General features: G+C 42.9%; 1 protein-coding gene across 1 annotated transcript; it reads left to right on the forward strand.

Moving 5' to 3' along the window:
- The first annotated feature begins 897 nt into the window (after positions 1–897).
- LOC138743849 (golgin subfamily A member 6-like protein 25) lies at positions 898–2,427 on the forward strand. Its single transcript, XM_069899448.1, has 3 exons — positions 898–994; positions 1,117–2,369; positions 2,413–2,427. Exons 1-3 carry the CDS (start codon positions 898–900, stop codon positions 2,425–2,427), a joined length of 1,365 nt encoding a protein of 454 aa, XP_069755549.1.
- The last annotated feature ends 17,839 nt before the right edge of the window (positions 2,428–20,266 follow it).

The following is a 20,266-nucleotide window of genomic DNA, read 5'->3' on the forward strand; positions in this document are numbered from 1 at the left end:
ATCAGAATGAATTGGAATTTATCATCATGAACCAGTCATGAAATTTGGTGTTTCGTGGCAGCATCATGGTGCAAACATTCATATTATAACCATCCTACAACATTACTATAAAATATTAAAAATAATAGTGGATGAAAATTAAGGCAGTGTCTTTGGTTCATGATTATTCAGGAATCTGATGGCAGCGGGGAAGAAGCTGTCCTTGTGCCGCTGAGTGCTTGTCTTTAGCTCCTGTACCTTTTCCCTGATGGCAGCAGAGTAAATTGGGCATGGCCTGGGTGGTGGGGGTCTTTGAGGATAGAGGCTGCTTTTTTAAGCTACCACCTCGTGTAGATGTCCTCGATGAACTCTGGTGTCTGTGATGTCACAGGCTGAGTTAACAACCCTCTGGTGTTTATCCTTATCCTGAGAGTTGGTGCCTCCATTCTAGGCAGTGATGCACAACCAGTCAGTGTGAAGAAAACTTCTACACCTGTAGAAGTTTGAGAGTTTTCGGTGACATACTGAATCTCCACAGACATCTCACAAATTATAGTCACTGGAGGGCCTTCTTCCTGATTGCATCAACATGGAGGCTCCATGACAGATCCTCAGAGATGTTGACACCCAGGAATTTGAAGTTCTTGACCATCTCCACTACGGAGCTCTTGATGAGGACTGGGTCATGTTCCCCTGACTTCCTTCTGAAGTCCACAATCTAACATTGAGTGTAAAGTTGTTGTCGATACACCATAACGCTGTCCTAGTTACTGGTTGTATCTGCTCTCCATCCTGTTGTAGAATGTACACCAGGACACCCAGATCCCTTTGGATCTCAAAGCTCTTTCACCATTCAGATAGAATTATTCTCTTTTTTGCTTAAGTTTTTCTTCCATTTCCTCTCTGGAATTTGCTGCCATGGGCAGCTGTAGAGGCCAGGTCATTGAGTGTATAGAGATTGATAGGTATCTGAAGAGTCAGGGCATCAAGGGTTATAAGGAAAAGGCATGGATGGGTGAGTGGGTGAATGGATCAGCTTGTGATGGAATGGGGGAGCAGACGCGATGGGGTGAATGTCCTACTTCTGCTCCTATATCTTATGGAAATCACAGGTAGGCAAGTGAGAGGAGGTAATAGAGGGAGAGGAGGTAATAGAGGGAGAGGAGGTAATAGAGGGAGAGGAGGTAATAGAGGGAGAGGAGGTAATAGAGGGAGAGGAGGTAATAGAGGGAGAGGAGGTAATAGAGGGAGAGGAGGTAATAGAGGGAGAGGAGGTAATAGAGGGAGAGGAGGTAATAGAGGGAGAGGAGGTAATAGAGGGAGAGGAGGTAATAGAGGGAGAGGAGGTAATAGAGGGAGAGGAGGTAATAGAGGGAGAGGAGGTAATAGAGGGAGAGGAGGTAATAGAGGGAGAGGAGGTAATAGAGGGAGAGGAGGTAATAGAGGGAGAGGAGGTAATAGAGGGAGAGGAGGTAATAGAGGGAGAGGAGGTAATAGAGGGAGAGGAGGTAATAGAGGGAGAGGAGGTAATAGAGGGAGAGGAGGTAATAGAGGGAGAGGAGGTAATAGAGGGAGAGGAGGTAATAGAGGGAGAGGAGGTAATAGAGGGAGAGGAGGTAATAGAGGGAGAGGAGGTAATAGAGGGAGAGGAGGTAATAGAGGGAGAGGAGGTAATAGAGGGAGAGGAGGTAATAGAGGGAGAGGAGGTAATAGAGGGAGAGGAGGTAATAGAGGGAGAGGAGGTAATAGAGGGAGAGGAGGTAATAGAGGGAGAGGAGGTAATAGAGGGAGAGGAGGTAATAGAGGGAGAGGAGGTAATAGAGGGAGAGGAGGTAATAGAGGGAGAGGAGGTAATAGAGGGAGAGGAGGTAATAGAGGGAGAGGAGGTAATAGAGGGAGAGGAGGTAATAGAGGGAGAGGAGGTAATAGAGGGAGAGGAGGTAATAGAGGGAGAGGAGGTAATAGAGGGAGAGGAGGTAATAGAGGGAGAGGAGGTAATAGAGGGAGAGGAGGTAATAGAGGGAGAGGAGGTAATAGAGGGAGAGGAGGTAATAGAGGGAGAGGAGGTAATAGAGGGAGAGGAGGTAATAGAGGGAGAGGAGGTAATAGAGGGAGAGGAGGTAATAGAGGGAGAGGAGGTAATAGAGGGAGAGGAGGTAATAGAGGGAGAGGAGGTAATAGAGGGAGAGGAGGTAATAGAGGGAGAGGAGGTAATAGAGGGAGAGGAGGTAATAGAGGGAGAGGAGGTAATAGAGGGAGAGGAGGTAATAGAGGGAGAGGAGGTAATAGAGGGAGAGGAGGTAATAGAGGGAGAGGAGGTAATAGAGGGAGAGGAGGTAATAGAGGGAGAGGAGGTAATAGAGGGAGAGGAGGTAATAGAGGGAGAGGAGGTAATAGAGGGAGAGGAGGTAATAGAGGGAGAGGAGGTAATAGAGGGAGAGGAGGTAATAGAGGGAGAGGAGACAGGGCAGTAGAAGAGTGCACCTCATAACGTGAAAACTACACCTTATTTAGAGGGGCATTTAATCACTAGGTTTTGTTCCAATTTTCTCAGGCCATTAATGCTAACACCAGTTCAGCCTACCTGTCACATTTTATATCATTCATGAAGCTTGTTTTCCTCCGTAATTACACACATGTGGTAAGTGAAGCTTGAGATATAAAGTTTAATGAGATGCTGTTCATCCAAATATAAAAATACCAAATGTTAAGTTCTTTTCCATCAAACAAGCTTCAGGTCTTCTCCCTCTACACCCTACCAGTTTTTGAGACCCAGGGTCAGGCAAGGCAAAATGATCTCAGTTACATCAGAATTTTGGGTTTTTAAAAAAAATATAATATTGGTTAAAATTTAACCCCAAATTAAGAACAACTTAAAATTTATATTTTACATGCATTTAAATTAAATTTTAAATTTATTTACAACACAGTAGGAACCAATTTGACCATTGAAGTTATACCCAATTAACCCCATTTAATTCTGTACATTTTTGGAGGTTGGGAGAAAGCTTGCAGCTTCCGCAGATTTGCTGATGTCAAAAAACCCACCGTGGCCCATTAACGGACCATTTATATTTGTATGGGGCTTTTAGCGCAAGAACCAGGCACTAGGGCTCAACAGAGGAGTGGTGTGTCTCTGCTGGCCTGGCTCGACTGCAGTGGCAGCACCATCATTTTGTTTTGGTTCAACATCGCCAAACTTCTTCACAAGCTTTGGTTTCCACACACTTCCCAAAACATTGTGTTCTTTGGTTAAATGGTAACTGAAAGCTCCAGTAAGTGTGTGGTGTTAGGTTAACTGGTCACTGGAGTTGTGGGTGTGTTGTTTGGTTAACTGATCAGTGTAAGTGTGCATTGTTTGGTTAACTGGTCACTGGAGTTGTGGGTGTGTTGTTTGGTTAACTGGTCATTGTAAGTGTGCATTGTTTGGTTAACTGGTCACTGGAGTTGTGGGTGTGTTGTTTGGTTAACTGGTCATTGTAAGTGTGCATTGTTTGGTTAACTGGTCACGGTGAGTTGTAGTGTGGTGTTTGATTAACTGGTCACCAAGTTGAAGTGAGTGTGATTTGGTTAACTGATCACTGTACGTGTGCATTGCTTGGTTAACTGGTCACTGAGTTGCGGTTAGTGATTGTTGCTTGGTTTCAGTGATTGTGCAGATGAAAGGTAGAATTGAGGTGTGGAGGCAGTTCAAAGGTAACGTGGAGAAGACATGGGTGGTCGAAGATTAGTGCAGATACATTGGGATAAATGGCCTGCTTCTATGTTGCCCCTCGATAATTCTGACACGGGATCTTCAATGTCCATTGGATGTTGAGGTAATTGATTTAACATTTCAGACCCAGGGTAGAATCCAACTCTGACATTGGGTATGATTCTGTCTGGATTCAGTGGATCAAACAATGCAGCACACTCCCATGACCGCAAGGACCTGGCTGGGGTCTAGTTCAATACACAAAGATGCTGGAGCCACTCAGGAGGTCACACAGCATGTGTAGGAAGTAAGGGGTAGTCAACATTTCAGGCTTGGGCCCATTGTCAGGAAAAACACTAGATGCCTGAATAAAAAAGTTGAGGAGGAAGGAAGGGAAAAGGTGGGGGGGTGGGGGGGTAGCACAGGCTAACAGAAAAGAGGTCATAGATGGATATAGGTGGGAGGTTAGAAGGAAAAACAGTCAGTGTTAAAGTAATCTGGTTAGAGACTGCCAAGACAAAATACAAGGCATTCCTCACATTTGCAGCTGGCTTCCATTTGGCAGTACACGAGGCCATGGATAAACATCTGGGTAGGGCAATGGTGTGTGGACCCTCCGCCTGTAACCCACAATCTGGAGATTACTATGGCAATCAGTGGCTCAAGGCTGTTACCTTCAAGATTGAGCTAACCAGCTTCTGCTCAAAGGCTAACATATTGTTTACTTGCTCATTCTGAATTGGTAATTTCCATTCTCATCGCCATTAAATCAGGAAGTTTGTTGCCAACAATAGCATTTATGTTTCTCTGCACCCAGCAGATCCCCTGGCATGAAACACTTGATCTTGTCAGTTTAAGGGACTTTAAGTCAGGGTTTGGGGAATAGGAAGCCTGTGCAGAAAAGGTTTCAGATGATAAAGTGATTGCTCCATCACACCTGTTCCACAGCTTGGAGCTTCTTGCAATGGGATTTATGAAAATATTTTATTAATTTAAAATGATGTGGCACTAGACTGATATTTGATGAATGACAATCTTCAACTCAGAATATACTGCTGCTCATTTATAATCATTGTGTCTGCTAAGGTTAAAATAGCAGATATTTGCAACCTTCTGTTTGATCTTCATGCTCTGTAGGACACATGGAAAAACATAGGAAATGCTTGATACACATTGGCCTTCCAGCCCTGCACTTAAGAAGTTAACAGGAAGATTAATGCAAGGATTTCTCCCAGACATTTGCCGCTCTTCCCTTCAGAAGATTGTGGGTTCCAGTCGCTCCGACAGAGACAAAAAACACAGGCTGTAAGAGAGAAGGGAAGTTGGAGTGATTCTGCTGGGGAAGTGGGGGTGATGCAAGCAGGGTTAAAGTTCTTTAGCGACCATCCCACCCTCTCAAAGGACAACACAGTCAATTAAGTTCTTCTGCCGACTTCTGGCGGAGTGATAAATCTAGATAGTTACTGGGGTGTTACAGTGTGGGGCCCCTCTACATTGGGGAGACAGGACACAGTCTGGAGGATTGGTTCAACGAGCACTTTTGCTATGGCCATTGCAACAGCAGGGATCTCCGAGTGGTCGATTAATTTTACACCCATTCGCACACTGATATGTTTGTCCATGGCCCCGTGTACTGCCAGGTTGAGGCCACGTGAACATTGGAGGAACACCTTATATTCCATTTTGGCATTCTCCAACCAAATAGCATCAATATCGACTACTCCAATTCCCAGAGGCCCCCCCCCCGCATTTTCTTGCTTTCCCTCATCATTTGACTCCCTTCGTCAAGCTCACCCATCCCTTTCTCAGAGAACATCTTTTTCAGTCCTCAGCCCCTCCTCCTACCACCTAAGCTCCTTTCCCTTCTTCCCTCTCCCTCCCATAATCATCTGCTAATCTGTGCTTCTCCCCCACCTACCAACACCCCCCCCCCCCCCGCCCCCAACTTTCCCTCTCCCTGTCTTATTTGGGCATTTGCCCGATGTTCAGCACTCCTGAGCAAGGGTTCAGGTCCAAAATATTGATTGCCTATCCTTTCCAATGAATGCTGCATGACCAACACTTTAGTGTGCTGAACTGCAGACAATGGTCTGGTTTTGCTTCCAATATCATGGGGGCTTATGGATCTTAAAGGGTAAGGTGGTGTTGTAGCTAAGATCCTGGACTGGATGGTTGAGTGAGTTTGAACCCCTGGTAAATTTAAATTCAAGTCACTGACAAAATAAGGAAGAAAATTCAGTTTCAGGAATGGTGACAATGAAAATGTTGGATTGTCAGAAACTTATCTGATTCACTAATTAATTCAAAGGTGGGAGCCTGCCATCTGAACCCTGCCCAGCCAATACCAATCAATCTGGTCGACTCTTTGCTGATTTTCGGAAGCACGAGTGGTCAAGAAATGTAGTCCGTCGCAGTCAGCGCAACTCTATTACAGCCCGGCCCAAATTCACCGCTGTCTGTCAGGACTTTGCACATTGTCCCCAAGTCTGCATGGGTTTTCTCTGGGTGATCCAGTTTTCTCCCATGATCCAGAGATGTACAGGATTAGTTGGTAGGTTAATTGGTCACATGGCACAGACTCATGGGCCAGAAAGCGTGCTGTATCTCTAAATTAAGTTTAAAAAATGTTGGCATTGCCAGTAACATCCACAACTAGCAAGGAAAGGAAAAAAGAAAATCACCCGAGTGATCAAAACTAGTCCTAATTTAAGATTTCATTGGTAAAGTGGCATTTCTGAGATCAGACCTCAGGCCTACCTCCAGAAACAAAGTAGTGCAGATGCTGAAAGACTGATTTAAAGATTGAGATGATGATTGAGGAAAAACTAAGCCTGACTCATTGGTTTTGCATCTTTATCATTGCTACATCAACTACACTGGTTGACTCGCCACATTTCTCCAGCATATGTTTTCACTCCAGCCACAACACAAGAGCCTAGAGAATTCCCAGATTACAGCTTGGCAATACTCCTGTGCCACTATTCCATAATTAAGCACATTGTCCTGACACAGTATTGATATTGTCATAATTGTTGCCAAAACAATAATCCTTGCTGGCACTGCACTCCCTTCATTGAAATTTAAATACAATTTTAGTTTGAATGATACAGCACGGTGCAAGCTGATTTCGGCCATTGAAACCCATGCTGCCCAATGACCAGCGCTGGTGCCACATTATTTTGTGCCCTAGGCAAGGCCAATTACATCACCAATAGCCAACTCAGATTTTCAAAAACAGATATTTTGTAGAAAAAAACTTGAAACTGCTAAGTTTATTTTTAATTGCAAGAATAAATAATCATCAATCTTTGATCATCTTTCTCAAATGCAAAGAAAATGTTTTGGCACTCCAATCATTTCGAACCGAAGAGCAAAATCCCTCCACCAAAGCCAGCACAACATGAAAACCTTTTGCTTCACACACCTTTTTCATTTTAGGGTTGCTTGGCAGAACCAACCCATCATGTTGGGACAGTCAGACAGAAAAACCCACACAAACAGGGTTAAAAACGTAACCTCCTTGTTGCAGGTGCTTAATATTTTATCCGAAATTCCGAAAACCGATGGATGTCATCCGCACACTAAAGCTCGCGTTTGCTGCGGAACATGGGCTGATGCGACCCACATTCAACTATCCCGTGTCCGTCCGCATTGGTACTTAGTGGAACCCAAGGGAATCCTAACTTTATAAGTGCCAGCGGGAAAAATAATCCAGCGCCTCCGATTCGCGGTATCCGGATGGGACCCGAGAGAGTGAGAGAGGGAGGGGGTGCCTAGCCCAGGAACATCACCAATAGCCAGCTCGACACACCTTTCGCTATTATCCAAAAAAAATCTGAATTCGGAAAATCATCTGCTCACAGGGATTTCGGATAAAAGATTAATCTTGTGAATTGTGCTGTTAAAATGCAAGTCTCATAAAAGTTGCAATTTCAAGCACATCAAAATCTCACTTTGCGAGCCTTTTCCTTACCAAATATTGTTCTTACCTAATTTTCTGTTGGTTAATGGCATCAATTGTCTTTCTTTTAAAAAAGAACAATTCAAGTTTATGCCGGTTCTGATAGCTTTCTAAATGGTCAGTATTCCTCTCGGGTGAAGAAAGAATTACTCCAATATTCTTCTTACCTTTTTAATCTATTCCTTGTAGGGATGATGCGCTTCTTTTTGCTGAACAATTTACAGTAAAAAACAAAACTCCACGTCTTTTGAGGGGTGAATATATCAACTATTATATTGGGAAGGGTGTGACTGTCATGTGATATCACTGCTCCCTACCTAGTGGGCGGACACACCAGCTGCCAATCAAGGTTTGGTTCTGTCCCACCTATTAGTGCACACCTTGCTCTTGGATCATTTAAATTACTCTCCAGCCTGCTTGTACTTGGCCTTAGGCCATTGGCTGTTGTAATTGGATCAACCTTCCTGGCACCAAACCATTCGTCAATGCTAATGAGCTGGGCTGGAACCTCCAGTGCTATAAAGGTGCCATGTGTTCTTTATTCTCTCTTTTTACCAGCTTAGGACCACTCTGCTTTGCTCCAGGCCTAGAAATATGGAGGGGTGCTGGAGAAACTGTTGGTAAGATGTGCACTGTTAAAAGGGTTGGGAGCTTTTAATGAATGTCTCTTGTAGTAGAGAGCTGTGCCTGAACTGAGTCAAGAGGTGGTGGGGCAACATAGTGATTTTTTTCTCCTTGATCATTGTACATGCTCGTTCATTTTATGTGTATTTTGTTCCCACGGTGCTTTCCCCCGCATTTCTTTCCTATGGCTGCTGTAAACTGTGTGTGCTGCATCAGTTACCATTTTCCCTACACTTGCCTTCTGTAAATAAAATCCTTCGCTACAAAAAAAAGTTTTCAGAGTTCTTGCCTTTGAGACCTCTCAAACCTGTTTCCTCGCTCACAACTATTGATGGCAGATTTGCTAGTCTCCTTTTGTAAAAGTTGCATTATTGTCAAGTTATGCTAAATTTAGAATGTAACGTGCATGAATTTCTTTAACTTCTCTCTACTGTAAGGGAGAGAGAAAGTCATCACTAGGAACTGGTGTTCCTAGGTGGTCTCCCATCCAAGTACTGACCAGGTCTAAGCCTGCTTAGCTTCTGAGATCGGATGATCTCAGGCATAGTATATAGGAACAAAATCTAATGTTTGACCCTTTGGGGAAAATCATATGATTCAACCTGCTGGGGTCCCTGTTGTATTATATAAGCAGTTGCAAATTATCACTAGGGCCAGTTGGCAGGGTCATTGTAATTCAAGTCAGGCATAATGAGGTCTTCTTTTGCAGTAATCTCATTTTTCTTGACATCCTCTTTTTCTGCTGTGTTTTGCAGAAAAATCTCCAATTTGTGAAACTTCTGTCTTAGAGTTTATATCATGTGTAGTGGGAGCACCACATTCAGCTCCCCAGTACCAGTTTCAACAAGTATACAGTCATACTCTTGATTTGTTTTCCTGTATTTTAGGAAATACCCCTCTTGCTCTGCTTACTCCTTAGCTTTTTCTGCTTTTCATTTGTGGTACTGAGGTCCATAAGGTTTTCTTTTAAATCAGCCTTTGTATTTATCTTTGTATAATCTGAGTCCCAAGAAAATGAGTTCCGAGAACCCCAATATACTTTAGCTCAGTAAATAGACCGTACATAACAGCATAAATAATGAACTGAAAGAAATGAATTTTCCCTCACCTGCCATGCTGTACAATGCTCTAACGATCCAAATTCATGTCCTTAACTATCAAGCATGCACCAACTGAACTACCATACATGAACCCACTGCACCTACACCAATCAACCCCAGAACGTCAGCCTACCGTGCATGCACCAGCTGGTCCTTACGCATGTGCACAAGAATAAAGATGGCAGCGCCAAGCTAACGGATCCTGGGATTCCTGCTAATTAGGCAAGTACTCTTTTGCACATTTGGCCCCTACACCAGATGATTATGCACCCTGACAGTGTCCCTCAGGTCGGTGCCCTCGGCAGCTGCCTAGTTGGCCTAATGGTAGTGCTGGCCTTGCCAATTATGCCAAGTAAAAACTGACCAACCCCATTCATTTTTGGATGGTGGGAGGAAACCAGAATGCCCAGGGAAAACCCCACACAAGTCACAGGGAGAATGTACAATCTCCTTACAAGCAGCAGCATATTCAAACCAGATTTGCGGGTGCTGGTATTAGTGACCCTAACCATGCTGCCCTTCTAAAGAGGATCTGCAAAAGAGGACTGAAGTTCATAGAGAAGCAGAATCTCCATCCTGTCCTTGTGCAATCTGGCTCACGGTTGGAGACTGCTAGTTTCCCAGTGAACATCTGTCCCACATTGACAGCTCTTGGACTCAGTACCACAGATCAAGCTGTAATAGCTTCGTGCTAACTGCTACATGAGATGTTATCTGGCAAAACCTAGGGGCTGATGCAGCTTGAACAATCAGAGGGCTCCTCGCCATTTACACCACAGCATGTTCAAGAAATTCACTCTGTGACAGACAGAGGACAGGTGCTATAATTAAAAGAGCGAAGTGTGTAAAGATCTCTCTCTCAATTATCCACTGCACAGAACAATGACATTTATATCATGCTTATTCCAAACATGTATGGTGAATGCCAGCTCCAAGATCTCAGAGCAGGTAGGAGAGTGAAAGTTTTTTCTCGGCAGTAGGTCCATCTCAAATGGATCTGAAATGAAAGTAGAACACAGCACAGTGTAGGCCCTTCAGCCCATGATATTGTGCTGACCGATGGAAATCGACTCCCCATCAGTCCAATCCTTCCCTACCTCACGCCCATAATGCTCTATTGTTCTAACATCCATGTCCCTATCTAGGAGTCTTTTAAATGTCTATTGTTCCAACCTCCACCACCAGCCCTAGTAAAGCATTCCAGCATGCGCAGTATTTGCATAATTAGTCTACCACACCACCGTCCCAGATTTAAAGGATTGATCGTAAAGTTTGCATGTCCTGGCGGCCAATGGAGGGTAAGAGGGGAAAGGGGTTGGAGAATTCCCCCTTCCACTTGTATTCATCCATCAGCTGCAAGACCATGCTCCTCAGCTTCCCCTACGCCCTCATACCCCACCCACCTTCCTTTTTAATCAGGTGACCTCCTGGTTCTTGCTATTCATAATGAAGGGTTTATCGACTGTGGATGCTGCCTGACCTGCTACCTTCCTGCAGCACTTGATGTGTAGCTGCCTAATCTGTACCTCATTTTTTCATCAGAATTGAAAGGTTCACTTTGCTCTTTAAAGTTCAAGTTTATTGTCACAAGTAACAAGATGTGGCAATGAAGTTTGTTCTGTGACCAGCCCAGCAATGTCTATTCTGTATATAATACACAAGTGTAGTGCACAGGTACAGAGAGAGATCAGATGGTACGAGATGTCTGGTTTTGAGAGCATGAGTTATGAGAAGAACCCTTCTACACCCTTTTCAATGCTTTCCCATCCTTCCTGTAATTGGGTGACCAATCAAAATTGTGTACAGTTTTGCAAATGCAGTTTGGCCAGAGCTTGATAGAGCTGTGACATGAGCTTGTTTCTTTTATACTCAATGTTCTAAATATTGGACAAGTTTCTGAATTCAAGTTCCTGGGCATCCTATTGCAGGATCACTCCTGGAACAACCATGAAGAAACACGTTAACACCTCTGCTTTCTCAAGAGTCTTGAGGAGATTTAGCATGTTGACGAATGCTGTGAAAAGAACACTTGATTTGTTGCATCCCAGCCTTGAGGGCCCAGGAACATGAAAGGCCGCAGAAACTGGCAAACCTTTTTGTCTGTCCCAGCTACCGAATTTTCTGTCTATAGAAGATGTAAGGCGCAACTTCAAGAAGCCACCAAGCATTGGAAAGGACCCCATCCTTCTGGTCATAACCTCTACTCACTGCTACTTTCAGGCAGAAGCTATAGAAACCTGGAAACCGGTACCTCTGTTCAAAAACCGGTTTTGTTTCCATCCAACAATTATCAGTCACTAGCACCTCCCTATATTCCCCTAACCTGAGGCAGAAACTACTCTGGGACCACTAAATGAGCTACCTGCACTATTGAAACATGTTTTTTTTCTTCCATTAACTGCAACTGTCCCTGTTTGGCTGCAGCAAGTAAGAATTTAGGTTCATCTGTACATTGTATTGATGTATATGACAATAAACTTTCATTGTTACCTCATATATTGATGGGACCTTAGTCATGGCTCCGTTGAGGGTGATAGACCTTCCCTTCTGCACAGAGCTGAAATGTGAGCTCAGATTATGAGCTTGCACTTCTAATATGTGTGTCAGACTTTTGATGAGAGTGTGAAAATCCAAAGTAAAGGGTAGTTGAATGTGAATGCCAATATATGATCACACGAGATGTATTAGAGTGACATAGAACGGAATGGACCAAACATGTTAAATGCAAAAACCATGATCTTCTAGTGCACTTTCTCATTGACTGACATTTCAATGGAGTCACAGTTATACTGCAGGAAGTAGCCCCTGGCTCAACTTACCCATGCTGACTAAATAGTATACCTAATCTTATCCCATGAGCCTGCATTTGGCTTCATATCCCTCCAAACTTTTTCTATCCATGTACCTGTCCAAATGTCCTTTGCAGCATATGCCATAATTGCACCTACCTCTACCACTTTCTCTGGTAGCTCTTTCCCCTCTCACTTTAAACCTCTTTCATTTTAGACTCCCTTAGTCTTGGAAAAAGATGGTCATTTACCTTTTCTATGCCCCTTGACTCAGTCCCTCATGCGTTTAGACAACTCTTTAAGGTCTCCTATATGCTAGGAAAAAAAAAGTCCCAGCCTATCCAGTCTCTCCTTGTAGCTCAAGCCCCCTCATCCTGGCAACATCCCTGTGAAACGTTTTAGCATTCTTTCCAGCATTCTTGAAGAAATCCATTGCAGTCTAGCTCTTGTAGAACTTCAGCAGGGCACAGAACAAGACCTGGGCTAAGCAATAACAGATGGAGTTTGACATGGATAAGTTTCACACCGCTCCAGGAGAGAGGAACTATTTGCACAATCTGGAAATGTTTAAGGTGAATCTGGAAGACATTTGACTACAAATTTGAACAACTTTATTTTAATGCCATGCATTCATTGAGGGGGTTATATTTCTGTCCATCTGAAAGAATTAGAAAAAGCAAAGACTGCAGGCTCTTAAACTCAACAGAATAAGTTTACTACGTTGGAAAAGAGCAGATTAATAGGGAACACAATCCAATTCTTGTTGAGTGTTGAAAGGTGTTGGCATGCAGTAATGATACACTGGAGACCCAACAGACAAAGCCAAGAAATAATGGCAGTGAATCAACAGGGGAGCAGCTCAAAATAAAATTACAGAGAACATTCGACACAGCATGGGGTTCATGCCAGCACTAAAATTCCATTAAACCTCCTCATCTCTTAATCATCTCACTCTCACATTACATCTTCCTGGTGCTTTTTTTTAAAGCATCAATATAGAGTCATTACAGATACAACAGGCTAATTGGTGTGCAGGAATAGAGAGGCATAACTGACACAGTGTACAAAATCCAAGAAGTCATATTGAACTTGCAGTTCTTAAGAAAGGCAGAGCCTGTTCTTGCTGCTGCCATCAAGAAGCAGACTCTGGTCTCCAGGTTCAGGAATGGTTGCTTCCTTGAACTATCAGACTTCTGAACAACAGGCATATTTGGAGACTACACCGCCATTCATTATGATCATGGCTGATCAGTACCCTGTTCCTCTATATACCCTCTGATCCCCTTAACAACAAGGGTCTATTGATAAGGAACCGGCCTCAACTACTTCCTGTGGCAAATAATTCCACAGATTTACCACTCTGAGAGAATTTTTTTTTCTCCTCTCAATCTAAAAAGACCCCCACCCTCCCCCCAATCCTTAAACTGTGACCCTTGGTCCTGGTTTTCCCCAGCATCAGAAACAACCTTCCTGCATCCAGTCTGTCTAATCCTTTAAGAATTTTATGTTTCTATAAGATCCCATCTCAATCTTTTAAATTCTAGCAAATACAGACCAAGTTGATCAAACCTTTCTTCATATGCAAGTCCTTCCATTCCTGATATTAATCTAGTGAATCTTCTCTGCACCCCCTCCTTGACGAGGATGTCCTTCTTCAGATAAGGAGACCAAAACTGAACACAGTATTCCAAGTGTGGTCTCACCAAGCAGCTGCAGTAGAACCTCCCTACTCCTGTACTCAAATCCTCTTGCTATGAATGCCAACATACCATTCGCCTTCCTTACCTGCATGCCCACTTTCAGTGACTGATGCACACTGACACCCAAGTCGCTTCATTTCCCCATTTGGGATTGCTCTAACAGAAATGGACACCGACCTGGCCTTGTTCAGTGCTGTAACCAGTCTATAACAGTTCTATTGAGCTTGCATTTGTGACGACTTCTTGCATAAAAATTAGATCTACTCCATTCATCTGAGGCAGCAGGTAGATTAAAATGTGAATATTGTTACGTACCAGACAGCAGGAATAGAAATTAGCCAGACAGTGTTATATTTAAAATAATATTTTTAATTATTAATTAACAATAATATAACACCTTATCTAATTTATCTACACTTAACCCCCAACTATGCATGAATATACTTGTGTGTTCAACCTCAGAAAATCCAATGTTGACATGCAGGCTTTAGATGGATGCAAAGGAGTTCACAAAATAGTTGGGAGAGATCGGGGTGCCAAACTGCTTATTGACTCATGAAATCCTTGTCAAGATGCTTCAAGAGAAATGTCCTTTCCTTTTAGCTATGGTGGGGTTCAACAATTCCCTTCAGATGGGAATTGACAAGTCCCCTTTGCCCACGATGGGATTCAGAAAGTCCCCTTTCAAAGTGGCCTTTCCTTTTATTTGGCTGCAGAGTGGTATTGTCATTACCCTATAAAATGGAGAAATCAGACAAATTGTCTCTCACCACATGATGCCACATTCAGCAAAGTATTCCCTTCAAAGGATGCTTCTCTAAGTGCTTTCTCCTTTAAATGGCCACTATTCATTCCCCTATAACATGGGAAAATCAGACAGGTTGTCCATAACCACATATGAGGCAACCTCAGAACTGTATTACGTCTAAGAGTTCTGCTCTGCAGCACTGCTTCCTTAAAAAGGCCCCTATTCATTCCCCTATAACACAGAGAAATCTGACAAATTTTCTATTATCACACGAGGCCACTTCAGCACAGCATCCCTTCAAAAGATGCTGCTTCCTTAAAATGGCCCCTGAGCAAACTCAGTACTGTTCTGTAATCTGTGGGTCACATGGTCTCTGCACCTGCACTTCCTCTCCCTTCAGATGTATTCTAGTTTAGTACACACTGCCCTCAGCCTGCCAGCTCACAGTCAAACTCCCAAACTTGCAGCTTGATCTCTTCAAGTGACAGTCCCACCCAATTGAAAATGAACTGGGAGCTCATAATGGTAGTTTCATCGTGATTAAGTTGATGGACTAGTAATTTGGAGATCTGGAATATTGACTCAAGAGCATCAGGTTAAATCTTATGAAATCAGGGAGCTTTAAACCTGAGCAGTTTGTAATCTGGATTCTTTATTGAATAAAAAGCCAATATCACTAATGGCCACCTTGAAAATTTAAAATTTAAAAAAACCTATTTGGTTGTTCCATGTCATTCTGAGAAGAAATTCTGCTGGGTTCATGCATGGTGCCAGATCTGAAGTAAAATTGCTTGGCTGTTAATCGTTCTCTGAAAGGGGCCAGCAACGCACTCGTGTGTCGGAAACTCTCAGGTTTGCTTCACCTCCTTCCTTTGAGCAATGAGGGATGAACAGTAAATGCTGGTCCTGCCAATGAAGTCCACATGCCACAATTGGATTTGTACTCTAACTTTTACAAATGCACGGTGAGACGTTTGCTGACGAGTTTCAAGACAGCCGAGCTTGGGATGTCCAGTGCTCGTAAACGCAGAAGCATGCAGAAGATGGCCAACATTGCCAGTTCCATCTGTCAAAGGAGGGAGCCAAATCATAAAGAACCCCCATCGACCTGGTCACAGCCTCTTCTCACTGCTACCATTGGGGGGAAAAAGGAACAGAAGTCTGAAGACTACCACCTTGAGGCTTAAGAACAGTTTTTTTCCAATGGCTTGAAACTCCCCTTGCAAGACGAATTATGGACTTCCCCTTTTGTCTGTAAAGGTAAAGGATTCTTTATTGTCATGGAATACTATATTTAGAATGTAACATACATGAAATTCGTTAACCACCATAAGGAAGACAGAGTTGCCTCTTTGGCACTATTGTCAAGGGACTTTTTATTTCTTGCACTACAGTAACTTAATATTTATAATCTACATTTCTTTTGTATTTATTATCTTTAATGTATATTATTGCAGCTGTATTTTTAATGAAGTACCCATTTGACTGCAGCAAGTAAGCATATATACATTGTACAATGTATATAACAGTAAACATTCTCTGATGAAATATTGCATCCAGCAAGTGTCTAAAAGAGGAATAAATATAGCAGACTCCACAGGGATAAAATGGTAACCGATCATGGGCAGAATTCAGGTTGGCAGAGAAAAATAATGATGGCCAAATAAATCAAAGAGAAAAATAGGCTGCAGCGGATCAACGCCCATTTGGTGCAGCCATCCAAGATCAATTTTTTTTTCAGTCTGATTTTCAGTAAATTCAAGAAAGAACTATCGATCGTTTCCAGTCACGTAGCTCTTGGTGAGCTCTTTCCAGCCCCTTTGAACATCCTTGAACTTCAGCTCCATAATTGTCAAATGTGACTTCATTTTCCTAAGATCAAAGCTCTGAAAATTCCAACCCCTCTCTTCCCCATTTTAACAATTACTCATGAGCTCTCCCTTTTGGCCTTTGTACATCCTTACTGAAAGTTTGGGTCACCTCACATGGCTTCTTAAAATTTCACCTGCCCTGATAATTTCAGCCTGCTGATTCCAGAGAAGACAGGACTGACTCAATAGAATTGAATTGAATTACTTAAGACAATATTTATTGGAGTAGAAGAAAGAGGGATTCCATACAAACCTGTAAAATTCCAATGGGACAAGACGGACTGGGTTCAGGAAGAGTGCCCCTTATAGCAGTTCTCACGGGCAGCTGAATGAACTTCTCATACTAACCCTCTGAGACTGTACTAGTCAGTGAACAATATTTATTTAGATATTTGTATTTAAGCATATATATTGCTTGTCTGTATGTGTGTTAAGTCTTGTGTGTTTGCACTGAGGACGTATGGAATTCTCTACACCACAGAAGGCACTAGAGGCCAAGTCAATTGAGAAGGAGATAGGTATATTTTCTCATGCCAAAGAGATCAAGGAATATGGGAAGAAATTATAAAATAGGGTACTTAAGTGGATGACAAACTATGTATGTGTTCATATGTCCACAGTCAGAAAGTGGTGCAGCACAGATACTTCCATGCTGACCCAAGTTTTGCCCATCTACACCAATTCCTTTTTCCCTTGTTGAGATCATATCCTTTGATGCTTTCTCTACTGAATTGTTGAAAAGCCTCTCAAATGTAGCAGATCCATAGGGGCTGAATGGCCTCCTGCTGCGATTTTCTATATTTCTATCTCCCTATGTTATGAGCCGGCTAGTATTTATTTAGGCTTTGTATTTTACTTGACATTTGACTATATTAATGCAAGCTATTGGTGCCCTACAATACATCATATGTTTTAAAACAGTGGATCCCTAAGCAACTACAGTGATCTGTTCGATAACTGTCCAAAACATTTGTTATTTTAGATTATAATCTGTTTCAGAAACAAATAATTACTACTTCTGCTTTTGGAATATATTTCACTTTAAGTGTGTTTACCATTTGGGTTAATCAAGGACAGTGCTGACAGAAAGTTGTGTCTGATTTACATGAGTGAATTTTTTGAGAAAATAACATAAAAGGCCAATGAGGGACCCATCTGGGCACTGCATGGATTTTAGCCAAACATTTAATAAATTTGCAAATGGCAGACTGATCAAAAAAACTGGAAATCCTTGCAATCTAGGGGAAGATAGCTGTGACACGATCAATGACTGCTCACAGACATGAAACAGGCAGCCAAAGGCTTTATTGATTAGAAGACTCAGGCATGGCTCTACATGCTGTTGGCTTACGTCTAAGGCAGGTATGAGGGAGGAGACGAGGGCTCTTGGCCTTCATTAGGGGAATTTATGGAGAGGGTGCAGAAGGTGGGCCAGCCTGCCCAGCCCAGTGAGGACATGCCCGCAGTGTTCCACCACTGTGGCAAATTGCCTTAAAGGGTAGCTCAGTGGGAGAAGTCAAAAGGCTGCAGTTATTGAGCATTTTTGTAACTGAAGGGGTTTCTACATTAGGTTCCTTCAGAGCTCAGGAGTAAGTCACTTCTGTTTTGAGGTATGAAGCAATAAATTATAGTTAAGTGCAGCAACAATAGAATCGCCCAGTGCCTCTCAACACTTTTTTTCCACCACAGACCACCTTTACTGACCAAAGACCACTAGTCAAATTAAGTTGATTTAAATTAAATTTACCTTCAACGTAGTAGAAGCCAATTCTGGCCATTGAAATATGTGCCTGCCTAATTATACACAATTAACCGCATAAACGTTTGGAGGGTGGGAGGAAACCGGAGGACCTGGTGAAAACTCATGCAGGTCACGGGGAGAATGTAAAAACTCCTTACACATAGCAATGGATTCAAAATGTGTTTACTGGTGCTGTAACACTGTTGTCCTAACTGTGCCACACTTGCTGGGGTTGACAAATTTAATTCAGAGAACCCAACATGATGAAACAACCTTCCGGCCCAAAGGACGTACTGCCCAAATACACCCATGTGACCATCAACCCACCAATCCCCATGCGTCTTGAGGTTACTGAATCAAATCCAAGAAGCAGCAGCACTCCGCAGACCAGATGTGGTGATGAGGCGGAGAAATATCGGATTGTTCAATGATGGCAAGACCAAGGTTGTGGGTGGTGATGTCGAAGGTAGTTCCAGGTGACAGGGTGGAATCAAGGGGCTGATGAGGTGGACTCAGAAGGGGCAGCTGAATTCAGTCTGGACTTGAACCTCTTGGCTGGTGCATCACGGTAATGGAACTAGGATGATGAAATGCACCTGCATGGTGGACTGCTTCTGTTCTCCATGGGTCTACATAAAAAAATTCAAGGCCATAGAAATCCTGGGATGCAAGTCCACCAATAATTGGAAGCAGAAGGCTTGCAGCTTGAGTGATTGAGAGATGGTGTGGGATGTTTGTTTATGTGGAATATGAGTATCAAATCCGCAATAAACATGCGGTCAGGAAAATAAACAATCTCACTAATTTCACCTATCAAAATGTAGATGGGAATTATATTAATTCAATGTGAAAAGAGGAGAAATTTCTGGAGTGCACTCAGAATAGTTTCCTTGCATAGATAATTATATATGGTTTGGGAGAATGGCATGAATCAAGTTTTAGTGGGGGGGAGCATTTAGTGAACACCAGTCATTACATAGTGAAGTTCAGAATTGATTTTGTGAAAGGATCAGTACAAGGCTAATAATAGTCAGTTAGAGGTTTTCAGCAAAAATGTAACCGAGATCTTCATGGAAAAGATGGTACTGGTAAACTGGAAACACTTGAGAGATGGCAGATGCTGGAATCCAGAATTCAGAATCTGAGAAACATCAGTGGGAGAAAGAGAATGCCATAAAGCGCATACAGAGAAAGTCGCAGACATCCGAGAACTGCAGGAGGTGCGGCAGAATTCAACCCTTCGATGACTGCAAGAAATGCCTTGTGTATGGTTTGAAGTGCAGGACCTGTGAGAAGGTCAATCATTGGGAAAAGATGTATAGATCTGACATGAAAAGAGAAAGAAATCAAGAATACAGAAGGAAAGTACACCACGTCAAGGGAAGTGACGCAGTGAATCTGACTCACTGACACTTGGCATTGAAATAATACTCCTTCATGAGATGCCCAAGAAAGGGAAGGGAGGGAAAAAATGAATTGCACACCATGATCGAAGTTGAAAGAAAGCAGCACGTGTGCTCTTCACAGAACAGGGGATAACCGAACAAGTGATATGTGACAATGGGACCCAATTCAAAGAAATAGCTGCAGAATATGGGTTCGCCATCACTACTTCATCACCACATTACCCCAAAGGCCATGGATTCATTGAGAGGGATGTACAGACAATTAAATGCACTCTCTCAAAGTGTTGAGGGACAAAGGAAGATCCTTATCTCACTCTTCTGTCACTGTGAGCCATGCCTTGAGGGCTGACATGAAATCCCCAGCAGAGCTTTTGAATGGCAGAAAGTGAAAGACAACTCTGGCAAGCAAAATCCATCCACCAGATGACCAAGAGGGAAAGAGAAGAAAGTTGACTAGCATACAAGAGGAAAGTCGTCAACATTATAATAAACATGCACAAACACGACCAGAACTCTTCTGAGGCCAGCACATTCAAGAGGCAGAGATTAAAAACCTGGAGCTCAGCAAAGATTGGTAGAGAAGCTGAGACGCCAAGGTCATACATCACTGAGACAGAATCTGGCAGGCAGCTGAGACAAAACAGGACCCACAT

Source organism: Narcine bancroftii, chromosome 10, assembly GCF_036971445.1.
Source record: "Narcine bancroftii isolate sNarBan1 chromosome 10, sNarBan1.hap1, whole genome shotgun sequence".
Lineage (NCBI taxonomy): Eukaryota > Metazoa > Chordata > Chondrichthyes > Torpediniformes > Narcinidae > Narcine > Narcine bancroftii.